Raw genomic sequence first — 18,051 nt, 5'->3', positions numbered from 1 at the left:
TGACCTCACCTGGGTGGGGCTGGAGTCCCCACCCCCTTACTTTGGTCCTGTCCTGCTGTGGGGGCTGAGCTGGGAGGTTCAGGGACTCAGGGCTCAGCTCAGTCCCCGGTCTGTCCTCCCCACCTTCTCGAATAAAGTAATTTAAAGAGAGCTCGACTGCTGGCGCCTCCCCGAGGCTGGCTGGGGTGCCCGGTGACATCTCCGCCCGAGACGGTTTCCCACACTTGCCGGCTGTTCCCTGCCTCCCGTTCCCTCTTGAACCTGCTCCAGCCTCTCCTCTGCCCCCCTCAACATGACCCGGCCCCCAGGGCCCCGTGGCCACTTCCCAGCTGCCTCTTAACTGACTTCCTGGGCACCTGAGGCTTCTGGCCAGCCCTCCCCGCCCCCGCTCACTTCACTTTTCTCCTCAGCGTGGCTGCTATTATGGGCCCCTCCTGGCATTTGGTCCTTGGCCAACGGCTAAACGTGATCTCTCCTCCAGCTGCCTGCCTACGTTTCTAGGCTCCGTGACCACCTCTGGCCAGGGGTTCCTGTTTCTCTCCTCTGAGCTCCACGTCCAAGGGTCTGGTTGCCGCCTTGGCACGGCCGCTGGACGTCTCAGGTGGAGGAGCTACATCACAAGCTCGAGCGGGCGGAGCTCGGGTCTCCCTGCAGCTCAGCCTCTCCAACGCCACCGGATCCCGCACATTCACCTCCCGAGGGCCTCTCTGTCTCGCTCGCCTCTCTCTGTCCCCGTGACTGCAGCCCCAGTCACCTCCTGCCACAGGCCGGTCCCCACAGCAGCCTGCCTGGCCTGTTCAGGGCACAAATCTGATTAAGTCCCCGAATGCTTAAAATCCTTTCCTAGCTTAGAGCCCGCTAATGGCTTCCCAGAGCTTAGGACTAAGGACCGCACCTAGGCCACGGCCCATGGCTGAGGTCTGGCTCCTGGCAGCTGTCCAGGGAGAGAAGCGCCTTGCTAAGATCACAGAGCTGGTTGGGGCCCGCCTGCCTCCGGAGCTCTCAGCCCAGTCTCTTCCCAAGGGGAGGGGGGTGCCCTCACCCAGGGAAAAAGGGTTGGTGGTGGGGAGGCTGAGTATCTCTACCTGCTGAGAGGGAGGGGGACAGGGGCCCCCTGCAGGCTCAGGGCCTCAGGCAGCAGAGACTGGCCTCTCAGAGCCCAGAACTGGCTCTGCGGGGTTAGGGTGGAGCGTGTGCCCTGGCCCGAAGCCCAGCTGCCCCACCTCCCCACACCGGCCAATCTGGGGGGTGGGGTGGGGGGCAGGGCGGCACTGAGCTGGCAATCCCCACGGGCACCGAGGCAGTAGGAGAGGTCGGGGAGGAAGGAGGCTCAGACCAGAACGTACAAACACAAGCTTCACTGGGGGAGTGGTGCAGGGGGTAGGGGATGGGAGTCAGTCTTCCTTCAGGCTCCCGAACACGGCGGCCGGCACGCTCTGCTGCTCCAGACGCACCTCTGGGGGTGAGGCGAGGAGGACTCGGTCACCTTCCAGGAGGGGGTCCCGCCCCCGCCTCCGCCCACCAGCCCGCCTGGCCAGCCGGCCTCTTACCGTTGGGCTCCAGGTCCATCTCGTCCTCGTCCTCGCCCAGCTCGATCTCCTCTGGGTTGGCCTGCTGGGCCAGCTCGGCCAGCTCCTCCCGGGAGGCGTCACTCCTGGGGAAGGCAGGCGGCCGGGGGAGGGGGCCACACTGCTCAGCTGGGCCCGGCAGCCCCCCAACCTCCCTGCCCCTCCCCTCCTGCAGAGCTGGCTCCCTCCCAGCCCCAGCTCCACCGCCCCGCCCTCACCTCACAAACAGGATCTTGCTCTGGGCCCGCGAGGGCTGGTCCTGCTCAGCCTCAGCCGCCAGCTGCTCGGCCCGCTGTTCCAGCAGCTTCATGTCATCCATGCCACTCTGCCCGGGGGCCAGGTCGGACACTGCGGGGGGAAGCGTGGGGGTCAGATGCCGTGGGCAGGCTGTCCTCAACCACGGCCTTAGGTGCCTGCCTTGGTCTGGGTGCTGCTGGGCGCCCCCCGACCTGGGCCTGAGGCCCCAGCCCTCGAGGAGCTCCCAGCCTGAGGCAGGGGAGGAAGAGGAGACCCTGATGCTCCCAGACCCGGGAGACCACCACTGGGCCGCAGCTGCTCACCAGTGCCCGTGGCGCTGCCTGACACCTTGAGCATCTGGGAGGCCATGAAGTTGACCTGAGTGTTGTACGTGGCCTGCACGCTGCGGCGGATCCGCAGCATCTCCCGGATGGTGTCCTCGTTGCCGTGCCGGACCTCGAACTCCTTCCACGTCTGCCAGAAGGCCCCGGTCGTCTGCAGAGGGGCGGGGCCGGGGGACATGAGCCGGCTGGCTCAGCCGCAGACTCCCACACCCACGGGCCCGGGACTCATCCCTACCCGGGGGTCACAGATCTGCGAGCAGAAGCTGTAGATGGCCCGGGCGCGGTCGATCTCCCCGAGCTTGCACTCCATGTCCGCGAACCGCAGGCACATCTCCCGGGCGTGCTCGTCTGACAGCACCTGGGCGGGGTCGGGAGGGATCAGGGAGAGTGGGATGTGAGGCGGAGGGGGCTGCCCCTCTGGGGGAGCCCCGGTGGTTCCCAGCACACCAGGCCGGCCCCTGGGCGGGTGGGCCTCCCCACAGACGCCACGCGCAGGCTCGCTCGGATACCCTGCCTACAGGACCCCTTCTTCCCCCTCCCTATCCCCAGCTCCCCACCCCACCCCCTGTGGCGGGCACCTCGATGGCCTTCTGATAGATACTGCGGGTGTGGGTGACCCCATAGATCTCGGCCGCCCGCTTGATGTAGATGTTGAACATGTCGTATTGCTGGGCGGGCTCCACGGCCCTGGTGGCGCGCTCGTACACAGCCATGGCGTGCCGGGCCAAGCCCCATTCCTCCTCCAGCTGCGCGTACAACAGGTACAGGGCTGTGACAGGATGCAGCGGTGGGTGGAGGTGTCAGAGGTCAGTGGCTGGGCCCGTGATGCCCCCTCCAACCCCCCCCGACCAAGCCCGCCTGGCCCTCCTCACTCTTTGCGTATTTGGGAGGGCAGCCATCCAGCGCCTGCTCAAACAGGTCCCGTGCCCGCTCCAGCTTCTGGCCCCCGTAGCGGGCAATGAACTTGGTCAGGTAGGTACTCCAGATGTCGGACACGTTGGGCCACTTGAACAGCGAGATGCCGCGCTCGTACGCCTGCCCCAAGGGGGAGTCGTGTGAGTCCGCAGGGGGAGACTCCTTAGGGCTCAGCAAGTGGGCCCCTTGTCTGCCCACCTCTCCCCATCCCACTTCTCCCTGTGATCACGCAATCAAAGCCCAGCCAAGAGGGTCTGTGCGCTGCCTGTCTCCCTGGACAGACTGCAAGGACCCCAAAGACAGAGCTAGACTAGGACTCACTAAGATCAGTCAGTGACTTTATGGCTGAAGAGGAGGGTGGAACCTCAGCTCGGCAGACACTGGAGCCCGGTGTCCTGGAAGAAGGTTCACCACCCAGGCAGAGGGGCGGGGCCTGCCACTGAGGCAGAGGGGGCACTCGCATGCGTGTATGACCTCCCCGTCCATGTATGTGTGCAGTCTCCACATACACGACAAAACTTCAGACAGTGGGGCAAAGCCCCGCCACACGTACACATGCACATGGAAAACACCCCATGTGCCTAAAACCCATCACCTGAGCAGCAAGGCAGGGACACCCCCGCACACACAGGCAGAACTCCGTGCCTGTGACAGGCTGACCTGTGTCCCCCCAAATTCAAGTTGAAATTCTAACTCCCCGTACCTCAGAACGAGACTTGTGTCCTGAGATAAGATCTTTAAAGAAGCAACTAAGTTAAACTGAGAGGACTTCCCTGGTGGCACAGTGGTTAAGAATCTGCCTGCCAAAACAGGGGACACAGGTTTGAGCCCTTCCAGGAAGATCCCACATGCCGCAGGGCAGCTAAGCCCATGCGCCACAACTACTGAAGCCCGTGCGCCACAACTACTGAAGCCCATGCACCTAGAGCCCGTGCTCCGCAACGAGAAGCCAGCGCAATGAGAAGCCCGCGCACCACAACGAAGAGCAGCCCCCGCTCGCCACAACTAGAGAAAGCCCGCGTGCAGCAACGAAGACCCAACGCGGCCAAAAATAAATAAATTTTTTAAAAAAAAGATCATTAGGGTAAATTTCATTCCAATACAACTGACAGCCTCACAAAAGCAGATCTGGGCACAGGAGAGACACCAGAAACACACAGAAAGGTGTCCATGTGAAGACACAGTGAGAAGGCAGCCTCTACAAGCCAAGGAGAGGGGCCTCCGAGGACACCAGCCCTGCCGACACCTTGATCTCGGGCTTCCGACCTTCAGGACTGAGAAAGCACACCTCTGTTGTTTAAGACTCCCAATCGGCGGTGACGGCAGCCCGGGTGGGGACAGTGCCATCCGGGGTCCCCTCACCTTGAAGCTCTCTTCAAAGTACTTGTGCTCCTCCAGGAACATGGCGTAGTTAATGACGATCTGGGGCGTGGCGATGCGCAGGTCCAGGATGCGGTCATAGACGGCTTTGGTGGACTGTTGGGCAGGGGGCCAGTCAGAGCGTGTCCCAGGGGTGGAGTCAGCGGCCCCCTGCAGGGCGTGTCCCATCCCATGCCCCCATCCCATCCTGGCAGCTCACCTGGAAGGTGCCGAGGCTCTCCTCCAGGTCGGCCAGCATTGACCACACCTTCAGAGACTTGTATACGCGGTTCTGCACGGGCTCCGAGCCGTCGAAGTACTCGGCACGGCGGGCGGGCAGCGCCGTCGCCTTCTGCACGGGCAGCGCCAGCAGGGGGAAAGCCAGGGGTGTGTCCAGGACCAGATCACACACCCTGAGGCTCCCCCACCCCCACCCCCACCCCCGGCTTGTGTTTACTCGCAGCAGCCGCAAGGCCTGGTCGTAGTTCTCGTGCCGGAGCTCCAGCTCGCCACACTCGCACCACACACTGGCCAGGTCGTCCACCTGCTTGAAGCTCACCTTGGTGGCTTTCTCCAGGATGACGCGGGCCTGTGGGGCGGGCAGAGGCCAGGCTGAGACCCCGCCCGCCCGCCTGTGGGCGCGGGGAGGAGGACCTGTAAGTACTCGTACAAGCAACACGCACAGGCGACACACACAGGCGACACGACACTCACGTCATCCAGCTGCCCGTTGTCCTCGTAAAACTTGGCGAACGCAACCCACAGGGTGTGGGGCTTGCCGGTGGCCTTGAAGGGGTCCACCGTCTGCACGGCCTCCGTGTACGTGTTAATGATCTGGGCAGGAAGGGTTGGGTCAGGCTGGGCGGGGCCCTGGTCAGGGAGGGCGGGGCCTGGGGACGGGGGGCGGGGCCGCCACATACCTCCCTCGGGCGACCCTCGTGCAGGGCCACGCGCTTGTGCCACTCGTGCACGTGGTGCGGGTTCTGGCGCAGCAGGACGCTGTTGAGGAGCAGGGGCCGCCGGCTGATGAGCTGCTCAAAGCGAGCCAGGCGCAGCTCCAGGTCCACGTCATCTGGGACCCGTGGGAAAAGCCGGGAGCAGCGGGGGAGGCCTCAGCACGCGGCCCCCTGGCCACCTCCGTCTCTCAGCTCTCTCTCCTCCCTTCAGCCCCCAGCTCCCCACCACTGTCCATCTGGGCACTCCTTCCCTGAGCTGCCCCAGGGCCACCCTGACCTCACACTTGCCCCGGGGCCAGGCTACTCTGGAACCCCCTCCAATCCCCACCATTCCCCGCAGCCCTTCTTCCCTGCCAAGCTCTGGCCCAGGCCACCCTCCCCACCCCTGCTGTCCACCCAGCTCTCTCTTCCCACCAGTGGCCGGCCCAAGGCCCACTGAGATGTGTTCCCAGACCTGGCTACCCGCTGAGATCCCACCCGCACTGCCCATTCAGACTCCCTCCCTGCTGGCCTCTGACTCCAAGACCCACATCTCCCCTGACCCAGCCAGTCGGGACACCTCCAAGCCCTGCGGTCCACCCCTGCTGCTCACCCTCCTCCTCCCGCCCCAGCTCCGAGGCCGTCTCCATCTTCGCCGCGATCATGCTCTCCTCGAACTGGGCATAGCTGTCGAACACCTGGGTGAAGTCCCGCACGGTCATCACGGTCCGGATGGCCTCCTCGTACACGTCCCGAGCCTGTGGGGATGGGGAAAGTGCTGGTAGCAGAGGCACGTGTGCCCACCGTGTGCACACAGGGCATCCGGCAGCACCAGTCCCAAATCGGAACCCCCGCAGGGCCTTCCCCAGGCTTGCCCAGCTCCGTCAGCGCACAGCCACGGTTGGAGCTCCCCTCCCCTCCTCTGCCAGAGTGAGCTGGGGGCCTCAGCTCCTCAGCAGTAAACCGACAGTGACAGTCCCTCACGCAGAGTCACTGCGGGGCGCGAGTGAGATGCATAAAGGGTCTGGCCCCAGTGAGACCCAATAGGTGACCAGCCACCCTGCAGGGACCCTAACCTCAGCCTGCCACGGAGTGCTCAATCGTTGCTACAAAGTACCCCTCACGCCTGCCCGACCCCCCTTCTGCAGCTCACATTCTCCCCGTCACCCTCCCACCAACCCCCGAGGGCAGCATGAAAGGAAAGTGCTGGCATGGGCGAGGCGCATCCCCACGGAGGGCGGGCCCGTCGCTCCACCCCTGTCCCTGGCTGATCCTGCCCCTCTGCCTCTGCCTGGCCGCTGGCTCCAGCAGCCTCCTGGCCGGTCTCCTGCTGCCAGCCTCGGCCAGTGCATTCCACGCAAAGTGTCAGCCTGAAGGGTCTCTGTAAGACACACACCTGGTCAGGCCTATGTCCTGCTCACGGCTGGCTGGCTGGCGGCTCCCCGCAGCAGGACACAGCCGGCCCCTCCTCAGCCTGCAGGGATCCCCTTTCCCTAGTCCTTCACCACCCCCTCTGAGCCCCAACTGCAGCTCCTCCCTCCCACTCTGCTCCCTCTGGCCCCCCCCACCAGCCAGTCACAAGCCAGCCCCCCTGGGGACCTCTCAGAGCTCCACGCCCCGCCCCCTCCCCAGCCCCAAGCTCGCCACTCCATGGCCCAATGAGGAGAACAGCCAACGTGGACATGGACAGAAACACCAACACCTCGAGAGGGACCCTCACACCGGACATCCGCTCGGTGCCTGAGCCCCAGTAGGCAAGGAAGTGACTGTCACTCTCATTTTGCAAATGAGGACACCCAAGCTGAAGCAGGTCCAAGGCCAGAGCAGAGAGATCCAGGTCTGGCTGGCCTGAGGTGGGTGCACTTGCCGGCAGGGCCGTGATTCCTGCCTCTCCCCACCTTCAGAAAGGCAAATGTGCGCGGCGCGCACACGCACACGTGTGCCCAAGCGGTCCATGTGCACGTCTTCTGCTCACACGCGTGTCCTCAGGCATCCCCCAATACTATGTGCTGGAAGGAGACCCTGCCCCGCTCCCGGAGCCCCGCATGCTCAAGCACCTTCTCGAAGTGACCACTGCGGATGTAGTAGTCGGCCAGCGAGCACCAGAGCTTGCCCAGTTGGTCGGTGAAGCGGGTGAGGCCCCCGCGGATGATGGCATCCACGCTGAGAGACTGCACCTTGTCTGGGTTCTGGGAGATGAGGTCGCAGAGCTCGTGCCATAGCTGCAAGGCACGGGAGGGAGCGTCAGCCTTGTCCCTGAGAGGGTGAGCCCTCCCGCCCAGCCGTCACCCCGGGGCCCACCTGGTAGTTGGACTTGCCGGCCTTGGACACGAAGCGCTCGTCGTTCACCACGGTGGCCAGGCGCTGTGCGGCCTCGTCCAGCCGGTCGCTCGACTTGAGGTACTCGATGTACTCCTCGGCACTCTCGGGGCTCAGCTGGGCACCCACCCACCCGCCAGCTGTCAGTGGGGCCACAAGGCCATGCCACCGTGCCCCCTCCCACTCTGGGTTTTCTGTCAGCCACCCACCACTGTCCCGGACAAGAGCTCGCCCTGCACACCCAGTCATAGCTACACCTGTCCAGCCTGGGCCTCACTGGTCCACCCCCAGCCCTGATTGGTCCACTCTGGGCCCTGACTGGTCCAGCCTCAGCCCTCACTAGTCCAGCCTGGGCCCTGACTGTTCCAGCCTGAGCCTCACTGGTCCACCCCCAGCCCTGACTGGTCCAGCCTGGGTCCCAACTGCTCCAGTCTCAGTCCTGACTGGTCCAGCCTGGGCCCCAGTGGTCCAGTCTCAGTCCTGACTGGTCCAGCCTGGACCTCACTGGTCCAGTCTCAGTCCTGACTGGTCCAGCCTGGACCTCACTGGTCCAGTCTCAGTCCTGACTGGTCTAGCTTAGACATCAGTGGTCTAGCCTGCACAGGCCAAGACTTGCTTTCATCACAAGCCCCTTAACAGCACTATGCTAAGCATTTCACGACACATAAGAGACATTATAAGTTCAGGAAAACTGCACAATGCTTCCCCACTATTTGCACCTCGACCCTCAGCCCTGGCTGTTATTTGTTTCCCTAGTCATTTATCTCCTATTCCCTGCCCTCCCATGGTTGCAGTTTTACTTTGATTTATGCAGTCAAGTAATATGTATCTGTCTGCAAAGTTAGACTGAAAGCTCCATGGAGGCAGCAACTGTCTTAGCCACACTGTCCCCGACACCTGTCTTAATACCTGACATGTTTCCACATTCTGTCTGTTAGGGCAGACAGTGTCCCAATGAGCCGGTTTCTATAAAGCCTTGACCTGGGGGAACTGGCCCACCTGCCTGAGCCTGGCACCATCTCGCCCTCTTGAGGGGCTTACCTTGAGGAAGCGCCGGTAGCCCCGCACAGCGGTCTCAGGCAGGGAGTGTGAGCGCAGGAAGCGCAGGTACAAGGGCCAAATACGAGAGTGCTGTGTGATGGGCAACGCTCGGAGGGCACGGTCGAAAGTGCGGCGCGTGTGTGTGACGCGTCCCTGGTCCATCAGGAACTGGCAGTAATCTAGCCACAGCCGGGGCATCTGGAGGTGTGGGGAGAGGCAGGGTCTGAGCTGCCAGCACCACCACCAGGCCATAAAGACACCAGATGTCCATTGCAGCAGGACCCGGAACTCCCGTCCCCCGGAACCAAGTCTCGATCAACCCTGAGTGCACAGAGGCCACAGGACTCCAACCCCCTGCTCTGTCCACCTCCGTGGACTGAGCCCCACCTCCCCACTCATCCCCTGGCCCAGCCAGGCCCCCTCCCCACCTTGTGCATGAACACAAAGGCTCTCTCGTGGCAGTTGTTGACATCTTCATAGGCAGGGTCGGTCACACAGCGATGCTTCACCTGCGCCCGGCGTGCCTTCAGGTAGCGGTACCAGAGTTTGTAGCTGGGGGGGTGGGGGGAGACGGGAGGGGCAGACAGTGATTGGTCAGCTTTATGGACCTCAGGACCCTTCACTCTGCCCCACGAGACAAGTACTTGGAGAAGGGGCCCAGGGAGGGGTGACAAGTCTCTGCGAAGGGGGGATGGCGGGGACGTCAGGGAAGGTGTGCTCACTGATCAGGGGATGTATATTCGGCGACACAACACATAGTCACGTGGGACCTACTAGCTAGTTCTGGGGTGATTGGATAAGGTGGGGTGGGTGTGGAGCTGGGGCAGGCAGGGTAGCTGCAACCAATCTCACCTGCAGGGCAGCAGCTTCAGCGCCCGCTCATACAGTTGATTAAGTCTGGGCTTCGGGGCACCCTGCTTAAACTCAATGTAGCGGAGCCAGCATTTGACGGAGAACTGGTTCCGCATGATTTCCTCCTCATAGGGGAGGTCCTCCTCCTCCTGCCAGGGCCGGGGTACGGGGAGAAGACAGACCTGTTCTCAGAGCCTTGTGCAGCACCACTCCACTCCAAACTCCAGACCCCTCCCAGGTCCCAGATCCCACTCCCCACCATCGGGAGCCCAGTCACCAGACACCCAGATACCAGGAATCTGGTCCAGACCCTTCAGAATAATATCTACTGCCTACAATCTGACCCAGACCATCAGACTCCTTGGTCATAGCGTTCTAGGCCAGATATGAGACTGTCAGCCAGACATCACTCTTTTGGCCTTCCTAATCAAGCTATCCACTTTCTGGCCCAGATCACCACACTCTTTTGCCACCAAGACCCTGGTCCGACGCCAGGCCTCTGCCCTAGACGTCAAGTGTCACCTCCTCACAACATGCCTCTTCCCAGACACGAGACGTCTGGCACCTCAGGCCCCCACTAGCCAGAGTCTAGCTCAACTCTGCCCCAGAACTTGGAAGCTAGACCCTTATCTCAGAAAAAAAGGTATGTACAAGATGCCTAGCCTTTAACTCGAGACACCAAGAATCTAGTGAAGATGCCAGGCTTCTACTTCAAACACCAAGCCTTTGACTCTTCAGGACTCCACGGGCCATCGTCTGATCAGCTCCACATCACCCGGTCTTTACTTCTGATTCCAGGGTTCTCCCGGTCCAGACACCATGCCCTTATCCCAAAAACTATAACGCTCAGGACCAAACCTAGACCGTTACCCAAGACACCAAGATTTTACCACTGAAACCAGAAACGTGGACTGGTCGTCATGCCTTTACTTCAAACACCAGGCCTCTCAAGATTGAGCTACGCGAGTCTCCCTTCTCGCCCACTCCCATTTCCGCCCCAGGCCCGGGACGCCAGGCCCTTAACGTCAACCACCTGCTCTTTGCTCAGGTCACCTGGGCTCTACCACCAGACCTTTGCTTCTGACCAGCCTGGTCCGTACATCATGATCCGGTCTCTGGCCCGTAAGGGTCCTCCTGCCCTCAGACCGGCATAACTTTGGCCTAGACCCCCCGGGCTGCCAGGTCCGAATCTCCTGAGGTATCTAAGCCCCAGTGCCCCCAGGCAGGCCACCCCCGGGCCCGCCGCGGACTCACGAAGACAAGATCCGGCCGCTCGGGCCTCGAGAGGCGCGCCATCACCACCATTTTCCTGGCACTCCAGGTACGCGCAGGAGTCGCGTTATAATGATGTCTCCTGCTGAAGGCCCGCCCCCTCGGACCAGGCCCACTTCCTATTGGTTGAACCTTTCCCGATTGCGCGCCCTGCGTTGTTGACTTTCACGTAGACGTCCAGCTACCGGAAGCAGAGAAGAAGCGCCCGAATATGACGTTGTCACGATGCTCATCGGACCAATCAGGTTCAGCAGTGGAACCCTCGGACTCCCAGTGAGCTGCTGTCTTGCTGGATGGTTGGCTTTGGGCGGAAGCGGCTTTGAAGCCTGAGAAGAGCGAGATGGGGGTGAAGCTGGAGGTGTTTCGGGTCAGTGAGCAATGGAGCGGTTGCAGGTCTGGGCGCGGGGTCTTCCTGGTTGAGGAGGAGGCTCTGAAAAGGGGGACCTCTGAGAGAGGTGGCTCTGGAGCGAAAGCTCCTGAGATTTGAGAGGGACCTTTACGTTTGGAACCCCAGAGAAGGGGGCACAGGGTTCGGGGCTCTGGGAGGGCTGGTGTGAGGAAAGCCTTCTGAGAAGGGTGATCTGGGGAGTGGGCTCTAAGAAGGAAGGCTTCAGGTTCTGGGGGAGCTCTCGGGGTCATAGTGGGTGTGCGTCTTTCTCGTAGACATACTCCTAGAGTTAGGGGAGTAGAATCTGAAGAATGAGGCCTGGGTCTGGGTGTGCTCCGGGATCTAACTGGGGGTGGGATAATGAGGTCTCAAAGAGATACCTTTACTGTAGTACGAGCTTTTCTGTTCCTGGGGCGACTGTGTGTGTGTGTGTGTGTGTGTGTGTGTGTGTGTGTGTGTGTGTGTGTGTGTGTGTGTGTGTGTCTTTCTTTCTTTGAGAGGGAGTCTCCCGGACTCGGAGGGGGCTTTTGGAAGGGACTCTTGGATTATGGAGGCTAGACTTTAAGGTGTGTGGCTTCTGTACCCTTGATGGGAGTTTGGGGGTTCTGGGGGCGCTGGGGAAGCACCACTGGTCTCTGTCAGGGGATGGTCCTCCAGGCTCTAAGCAGCCTCTGCACAGTTTTGGGGTGGTGGAGGTGACTCCTGGCTCTTCTTATCTCGCCCCTGCCCTTCCAGATGACCATCTACCTCACTTTCCCTGTGGCTATGTTCTGGATTGCCAATCAGGCCGAGTGGTTTGAGGACTATGTCATACAGCGCAAGGTGGGCACAGGTTCATTCCGGGGGTGGGGGAGGGTATGGGGCACCAACCTGATGGGGACCAGTGTCTGCCTCCCCTGAGCCAACCCTGCCCTGGGTGTTGGGCTCTGGAGGCTCCTGGCTTGTGTATCCAGCTGTGACTTTGTCCCTACAGAGGGAGCTGTGGCCCCCTGAGAAGGAAGACAAGGTAAGCAACCTCCTTTTCCTCCCACCAGAGGAAGGAAGAGTGTGGGTTCCTGTGGCCATGATGGGACCCTCAGTCATGGGCAGGGAACCGAGAGTGGAGGGACACGTGATTTCCTTACCGCCCTCTCCCTGAAGGTTGAAGCTCACCCTACTTGGACTTGGGTTATAATTGGCACAGGCTTCCAGTGTAGTCACTGAACTGTGAAGTGGTGGTCTGGGGGATTAAGGGGAGGGGTGCTGAGAAAGAGGTCCAGGCCCTGAGGTGTGTACGCCCCTCCTTCCTTTCCATCTCACTCCCTTACCCAGCGCCGAGAGCTAGAAGAATTCAAAGAAAGGATACGGAAGCAGCGGGAGGAAAAGCTCCTTCGTGCTGCCCAGCAGAGGTCCTGAGGCCTCCAAGTGCCTGAATCCCTGCCTCTCCACTCACAGAATGACACACAGACACGGTTCTTCGTTGCTTGTGGAAGTGTTTTATTGTCTGCTTTTGGGGGCCAAGTGGGGCCCAGGACGCCTCAGGCCCTCATGGGGCTTGTGTCTGGGGCTGGGGGCTGCTGTTTCGACGGAAGCTGAGTGCAGTTGGGTCCTGAGGGGTGAGGAGGGGTTGGGGGCTGAGAGTCCCGGCTCGTTTCTGTACTCCATCCTGTGGATGCAGAGGGGTCAGCCAGAGGGCCAAGGGCAGTGCTGGCCAGTGCAGGTGGCAACCAGAGTCCCACCTCCCCCCATCTGCCCCCACCATCCCTGAGCATCTCCACTCCTCAGTTATTCAACATTTAGGGTGGTATTTGGGAGCTGGTGGGTCTTGGGGACGTCCCTGGGATCTTGATCAGAAGCCAAGCTGTGGGTGAGTACGTGTGACATGGATACATGGGTGTCTGGATGTGTCCTGGGCATGATCTCGCGTGCTCTCCACCCTCAAGGTGTCTTCCCAGGAGCGGGTCTATTCTCTCTCGCCTCCTTGAAGTTCTCAGACTTGGGAGCAGGAGCCACAAGTTCTGGCCACAGCTCTGACTTTAACACGCCCCCTGCATGACCTTGATCTCTTCCCAGCCCTGTCTGGGCCTTTGTCCTACCTCTGAACTGGGGTATTGGATTGGCCGGGGTCTTGTGACTGGCAAGTGCGCAGGGTGGGCGCTCCTACCAGGCGCTCGTCCCCAGGGGCAGATGGTGACTAGGGGTGGGGGTGGGAGGCAGGGTTAGAGGGATCAGTGTGGCTGGTCTCTCCTCAGCCCTGGCAGAATATCACCTACCTTGGGGCCCAAAGGCTGGAAGCCAGGCAAGGCGCTGACTGTCACACGCTGGTCATCCATGCGGCGGCCCTGGGTACTGGCCAGCATGTCCATGAGACTGTCCATCTCGGGTGCAGGGCCACTCTCTGCATGAAGCAGAGGCCGTGGGGAAGAACTCAGCCCAGCTGGAGGCCCCCAACCCATCCCTCCATCCCCACTCACATTCTCCAGGAAGCATGCTCACATCTGCCCCCAACCCACAGGCATCTCTGTCCCCACTTGCCTGCTGACTTTCTCAGACCCTTGCCCACTGGTCCCCCAGATGGCCACTTGCCCCATTCACGCCCCCCCATCACGCCCACTTCCGCACACCTCCCTGCCCACTCTCACGGCCCTCGGAGTCTGGGCCCGGCCCCGCCTGCAGTGAGCAGCGCTGCTCCTCCATCCGGCCGCCCTGCACGTGGCTCAGCAGATTGAAGAAGCCCTCCTGGTCTGGGGAGCCCGCCTGGGGGACAGACACACTCAGTCCGGCCGGCTCTTCAGCTGGAGGAACCCTCAACTCCCCTCCTGGCCGGCCAGCTTCCCCCCCGATCCCCGGGCCTGCCCTGCCCCTTCTGTGGCTCTCACCATGGTGCCCGCTGATGTGCTGCTCTGCAGAGCTGCTCCAAATGAGACATGAGTCTCCTTCTCAATCCCGGCCCCCGCCCCAGGGGCTCCACCAGCAGTGCCGTGTCACGTGGTGCTGCCCCAAGGGAGAGGGCCACCGTCCTAGATTGGGGCCTGACTGCGGGGTGGCCCGGGGGCTGGGACACGAGCCAGGGGAACGTCCCCCTGACAGCTCCTAAATCCCAGCGTCCCTCACCTCACAGGGGGTCAGCACTAAGAGCCCTGACCTCTGCCCTGGGGCTGGGTTAGGCACTCGGACCCTCCCGCCCACTAGCACCTTCTTGGGCGGCAACTGGGTCGGGGGTCCCAGGAGACTCAGTTGCTAATTAGGTGCCCTACAAACTAATTAGCCTTGTCATTCACGGGTCCTTGAGTTGGCGGTGTGGGGGGGCGGTGGGGCCTGCTCACCTTGTCGCAGGAGGCCAAGCCCCCATCCTTCTCTTCCTGGTCCATCATTGTCCCTGCTCCCCTCACCTGGGTCCTGTCCACCTCTCCACTGGCCTCTGCCCTGGCCCCGTGCCAGAGAAGGCTTTTTAAGAGACTGGGACATGGCGGGGAGTGGATACCCAGCCCCAAATCCCCAGCTCACGCCCCATCTGCTCTCACCCAAGCTTAAGCCCCATAAAGATGATCCAGATAATTGTTTTTGCAGCGTGAGGCCGGGGCTGCCTTGGGGGGTAGGAGGCAGGGTGACCTGGGTTCGGACATGGTTGGCCCAGCAGGACTCGCTGGGCCCCAAGGACTCTCAGGTGGGGTGCAGCAGTTGGCCAAAGCAGCGCCCCCACAGTGGGGAGCTTGGGCTGGCTGGGTCCCATAGGGAGAGGACAGGGCCATAGGGCAGCTGAGGTGAGGTCTGAAGCTACCCAGCTTGCCCACCGATATCTGCCAGAAAGGCAGTTGCCATCCGCAGGTGGTGGGAGGAGGGGAAGCTGGGCCCGAGGACCCCTGAGGCCCCGCCGGCTGGCCTCTGTCTCCTGGCCACCCTTCCTCTACTCACTGTCCCCTGGTCTGGTTGTCCACCCCCTACTCCCAAAACAGGAAGATCTGGTAGCTCCTGTCTCCCCACCGCCAATGCCAGGTTGGTCTGTCTCCTCTGATCTTTCCCCCCAGCCCGGCCTAGGGACTGGAGGCTAGACTCCTGGGGAGGAAAGCCCCTGCCCCCTCCGCTGAGCAGCTATGGCTCTCCCTCAGTGCCCCAGGAGAGGATGCTGCTGGGAGGATCCCATCTGCACCCCACCCCATCCCCAGGATGCCTTTCTGGAAACCAGTTAAAGTTTCTTCTCGGAATACGTGGGCCACGCTCTCATCACCTCTGCTCAAATGAAAAGCTTGGTCCTCCTCCCCAGGCAGCCCTCCACCATCCGGAGCCCCCATTCACACCCTCTCCATGGCCCCAAGACTTGGATGCCAACGTGATGTCCTGCTCCTCCCCGGACATATTAGTTTCCCAGGCTGCCTTAACCAAGTGTCCCAAACTGGGTAGCTTAGAGCAACAGACGTTTATTGTCATATAGTTCTGGAGGCCGGAAGTACAGAATCGAGGTGTTGGCAAGGCTATACTGTAGCATGGAAGAGAGGGTCTTTCCTTGCCTCTCGCTGGGTTCTTGTGGTTGCCGGCAGTCCTTGGTGTCCCTTGGCTTGTAGCAGCAGGACTTCAGTCTCTGCCTCTGTTGTCAAAGATGTCCCCCTTGTGTCCTTCACATGGCTGTCATAAGACATGGACACCAGTCACGTTAATGTAGGGATTCATCCTCCTGCAGCACGACCTCATCTTTACTAATTGCACCTGCAGAAACCCTATTTCCAAATAAGGGCACGTTCTAAGGTTCTGGGGGTTAGGACTTCAACACACTTTTTTGTTCTGTGAGCAGCCTTGAGCCCATAACAGCAGAAGACCTTGGTCATCCTCACTGAGTATAATGAGAGGTGGCAGACCCTACAGAGCCTCACCACCAGGGGACAGGCTGAGAAGCTAGAGGTGGTCCCAGCTTCCTCAGGGTCTCCCAGCTCCCTCCTTTGCCCCTGCAATCCAACCTTCCTCCCAGGAGCTGCAAGGGTCCCCTCCTTCCCCTGCTCAGAACTCTCTCTCTTGGCCCCCATTGTCCTCAGGAGAAAACCCGAGCACCTTGGGATCATGGGAATGTTCTAAACTTGACTGGTTATGCCGGCCATCATTTAAAAATCTACAAATAACAAATGCTAGTGAGGGTGTGGAGAAAAGGGAACCCTCCTACACCATTGGTAGGGATGTAAATTGGTGCAGTCACTATGGAAAACAGTGTGGAGTTTCCTCAAAAAACTAAAAATAGAACTACATTATGAGCCAGCAATCCCATTCCTGGGCATATACCTAGACAAAACTATAATTTGAAAAGATACATGAAAAGATATACCCAGTGTTCATTGCAGCATTGTTTACAATAGTCAAAGACATGGAAGCAATCTAAATATCCGTTGACAGAGGAATGGATAAAGAAGATGTGATAAATATATACAATGGAATATTAGTCATGAAAAAGAACAAAATAATGCCGTTTGCAGCAACATGGATGGACCTAGAGATTATCATACTAAGTGAAGTAAGTCAGAAAGAGAAAGACAAATACCATATATCATTTATATGTGAAATCTAAAATATGACACAAATGAACTTATCTACAAAACAAAAATGGACTCACAGACATAGAGAACAGACTTGTGGTTGCCAAAGTTGGGGGGGGGGAATGGGGGATGGATTGGGAGTTTGGGATTAGCAGATGCAAACTATTATACATAGAATGGATAAACGACAAAGTCCTACTGCACAGCACAAGGAACTATATTCCATATCCTGTGATAAACCATAATGGAAAAGAATACATACATAGGGACTCCCCTGGTGGCGCAGTGGTTAAGGATCCGCCTGCCAGGGCTTCCCTGGTGGCGCAGTGGTTGAGAGTCCGCCTGCCGATGCAGGGGACGCAGGTTCGTGCCCCGGTCCGGGAAGATCCCACATGCTGCGGAGCGGCTGGGCCCGTGAGCCATGGCCACTGAGCCTGCGCGTCCGGAGCCTGTGCTCCGCAATGGGAGAGGCCGCAACAGTGAGAGGCCCACGTACCGCAAAAAAAAAAAAAAAGAATCTGCCTGCCAATGCAGGGGACACGGGTTTGAGCCCTGCTCCAGGAAGATCCCACATTCCATGGGGCAACTAAGCCCGTGAGCCACAGCTACTGAGCCCATGAGCCAGAACTACTGAAACCAGCACGCCCAGAGCCCTGCTCTGCAATAAGAGGCCACCGCAATGAGAAGTCCGTGCATGGCAATGAAGATTAGCCCCCCACTCGCCGCAACTAGAGAAAGCCTGTGTGCAGTAAGGAAGACCCAACACAGCCAAAAATAAATAATTTTTAAAAATATATATATAGGGGGCTTCCCTGATGGCGCAGTGGTTGGGAGTCCGCCTGCTGATGCAGGGGACACGGGTTTGTGCCCCGGTCCGGGAGGATCCCACATGCCGCGGAGCGGCTGGGCCCGTGAGCCATGGCCGTTGAGCCTGCGCGTCCGGAGCCTGTGCTCCGCAATGGGAGGGGCCACAACAGTGAGAGGCCCACATACCACAAAAAAAAAAAATAATAAAATAAAATAAATAAATAAAATAAAATATATATATATACACATATATGTATACTCTCAGAATCACTTTGCTGTACAGCAGAAATTAACATTGTATATCAACTATATGTCAATAAAATAAATTTAAAAAAACAATTGACTGGTGATGGATACATAACTGTGAATATGGTAAAAGCCATTAAATTGTATGCTCTCGGTGATCAAATTGTATGGTATGTGAATTATATTGCAATAAAACTATGAAAGAAAAGGAAAAGGCGAGGATGGGAGGGAGGGGGAGAGAGAAAGAGAAGGTGAGCAAGAAAGAGAAAG

At 59.8% G+C, this 18,051-nt stretch overlaps 3 protein-coding genes across 3 annotated transcripts; 1 reads left to right on the top strand and 2 right to left on the bottom strand.

Moving 5' to 3' along the window:
- Nucleotides 1–1,343: 1,343 nt before the first annotated feature.
- XAB2 (XPA binding protein 2) lies at nucleotides 1,344–10,897 on the bottom strand. Its single transcript, XM_060092319.1, has 19 exons — nucleotides 10,825–10,897; nucleotides 9,571–9,719; nucleotides 9,147–9,270; nucleotides 8,719–8,916; nucleotides 7,660–7,794; nucleotides 7,416–7,580; nucleotides 5,972–6,116; nucleotides 5,344–5,495; nucleotides 5,138–5,257; nucleotides 4,881–5,012; nucleotides 4,644–4,775; nucleotides 4,427–4,540; nucleotides 3,022–3,184; nucleotides 2,728–2,918; nucleotides 2,385–2,507; nucleotides 2,129–2,300; nucleotides 1,787–1,916; nucleotides 1,551–1,654; nucleotides 1,344–1,456 (listed from the first exon to the last, which is right to left on the bottom strand). The coding sequence occupies exons 1-19, from the start codon at nucleotides 10,873–10,875 to the stop codon at nucleotides 1,395–1,397; spliced, it is 2,562 nt and encodes an 853-aa protein (XP_059948302.1). The 5' UTR covers nucleotides 10,876–10,897; the 3' UTR covers nucleotides 1,344–1,394.
- Nucleotides 10,898–11,109: 212 nt separating this feature from the next.
- LOC132486690 (protein PET100 homolog, mitochondrial) lies at nucleotides 11,110–12,691 on the top strand. Its single transcript, XM_060094265.1, has 4 exons — nucleotides 11,110–11,209; nucleotides 11,966–12,052; nucleotides 12,204–12,236; nucleotides 12,542–12,691. Exons 1-4 carry the CDS (start codon nucleotides 11,183–11,185, stop codon nucleotides 12,623–12,625), a joined length of 231 nt encoding a protein of 76 aa, XP_059950248.1. The 5' UTR covers nucleotides 11,110–11,182; the 3' UTR covers nucleotides 12,626–12,691.
- Nucleotides 12,692–12,755: 64 nt separating this feature from the next.
- On the bottom strand, nucleotides 12,756–14,583 carry PCP2 (Purkinje cell protein 2). Its single transcript, XM_060094486.1, has 4 exons — nucleotides 14,536–14,583; nucleotides 13,834–13,966; nucleotides 13,483–13,607; nucleotides 12,756–12,875 (listed from the first exon to the last, which is right to left on the bottom strand). Exons 1-4 carry the CDS (start codon nucleotides 14,581–14,583, stop codon nucleotides 12,756–12,758), a joined length of 426 nt encoding a protein of 141 aa, XP_059950469.1.
- Nucleotides 14,584–18,051: the final 3,468 nt, after the last annotated feature.

This window comes from Mesoplodon densirostris, chromosome 3, assembly GCF_025265405.1.
Source record: "Mesoplodon densirostris isolate mMesDen1 chromosome 3, mMesDen1 primary haplotype, whole genome shotgun sequence".
NCBI lineage: Eukaryota > Metazoa > Chordata > Mammalia > Artiodactyla > Ziphiidae > Mesoplodon > Mesoplodon densirostris.
Note: the sequence above shows the minus strand (reverse complement) of the source record. Positions and strands in the feature narration are given on the sequence as shown.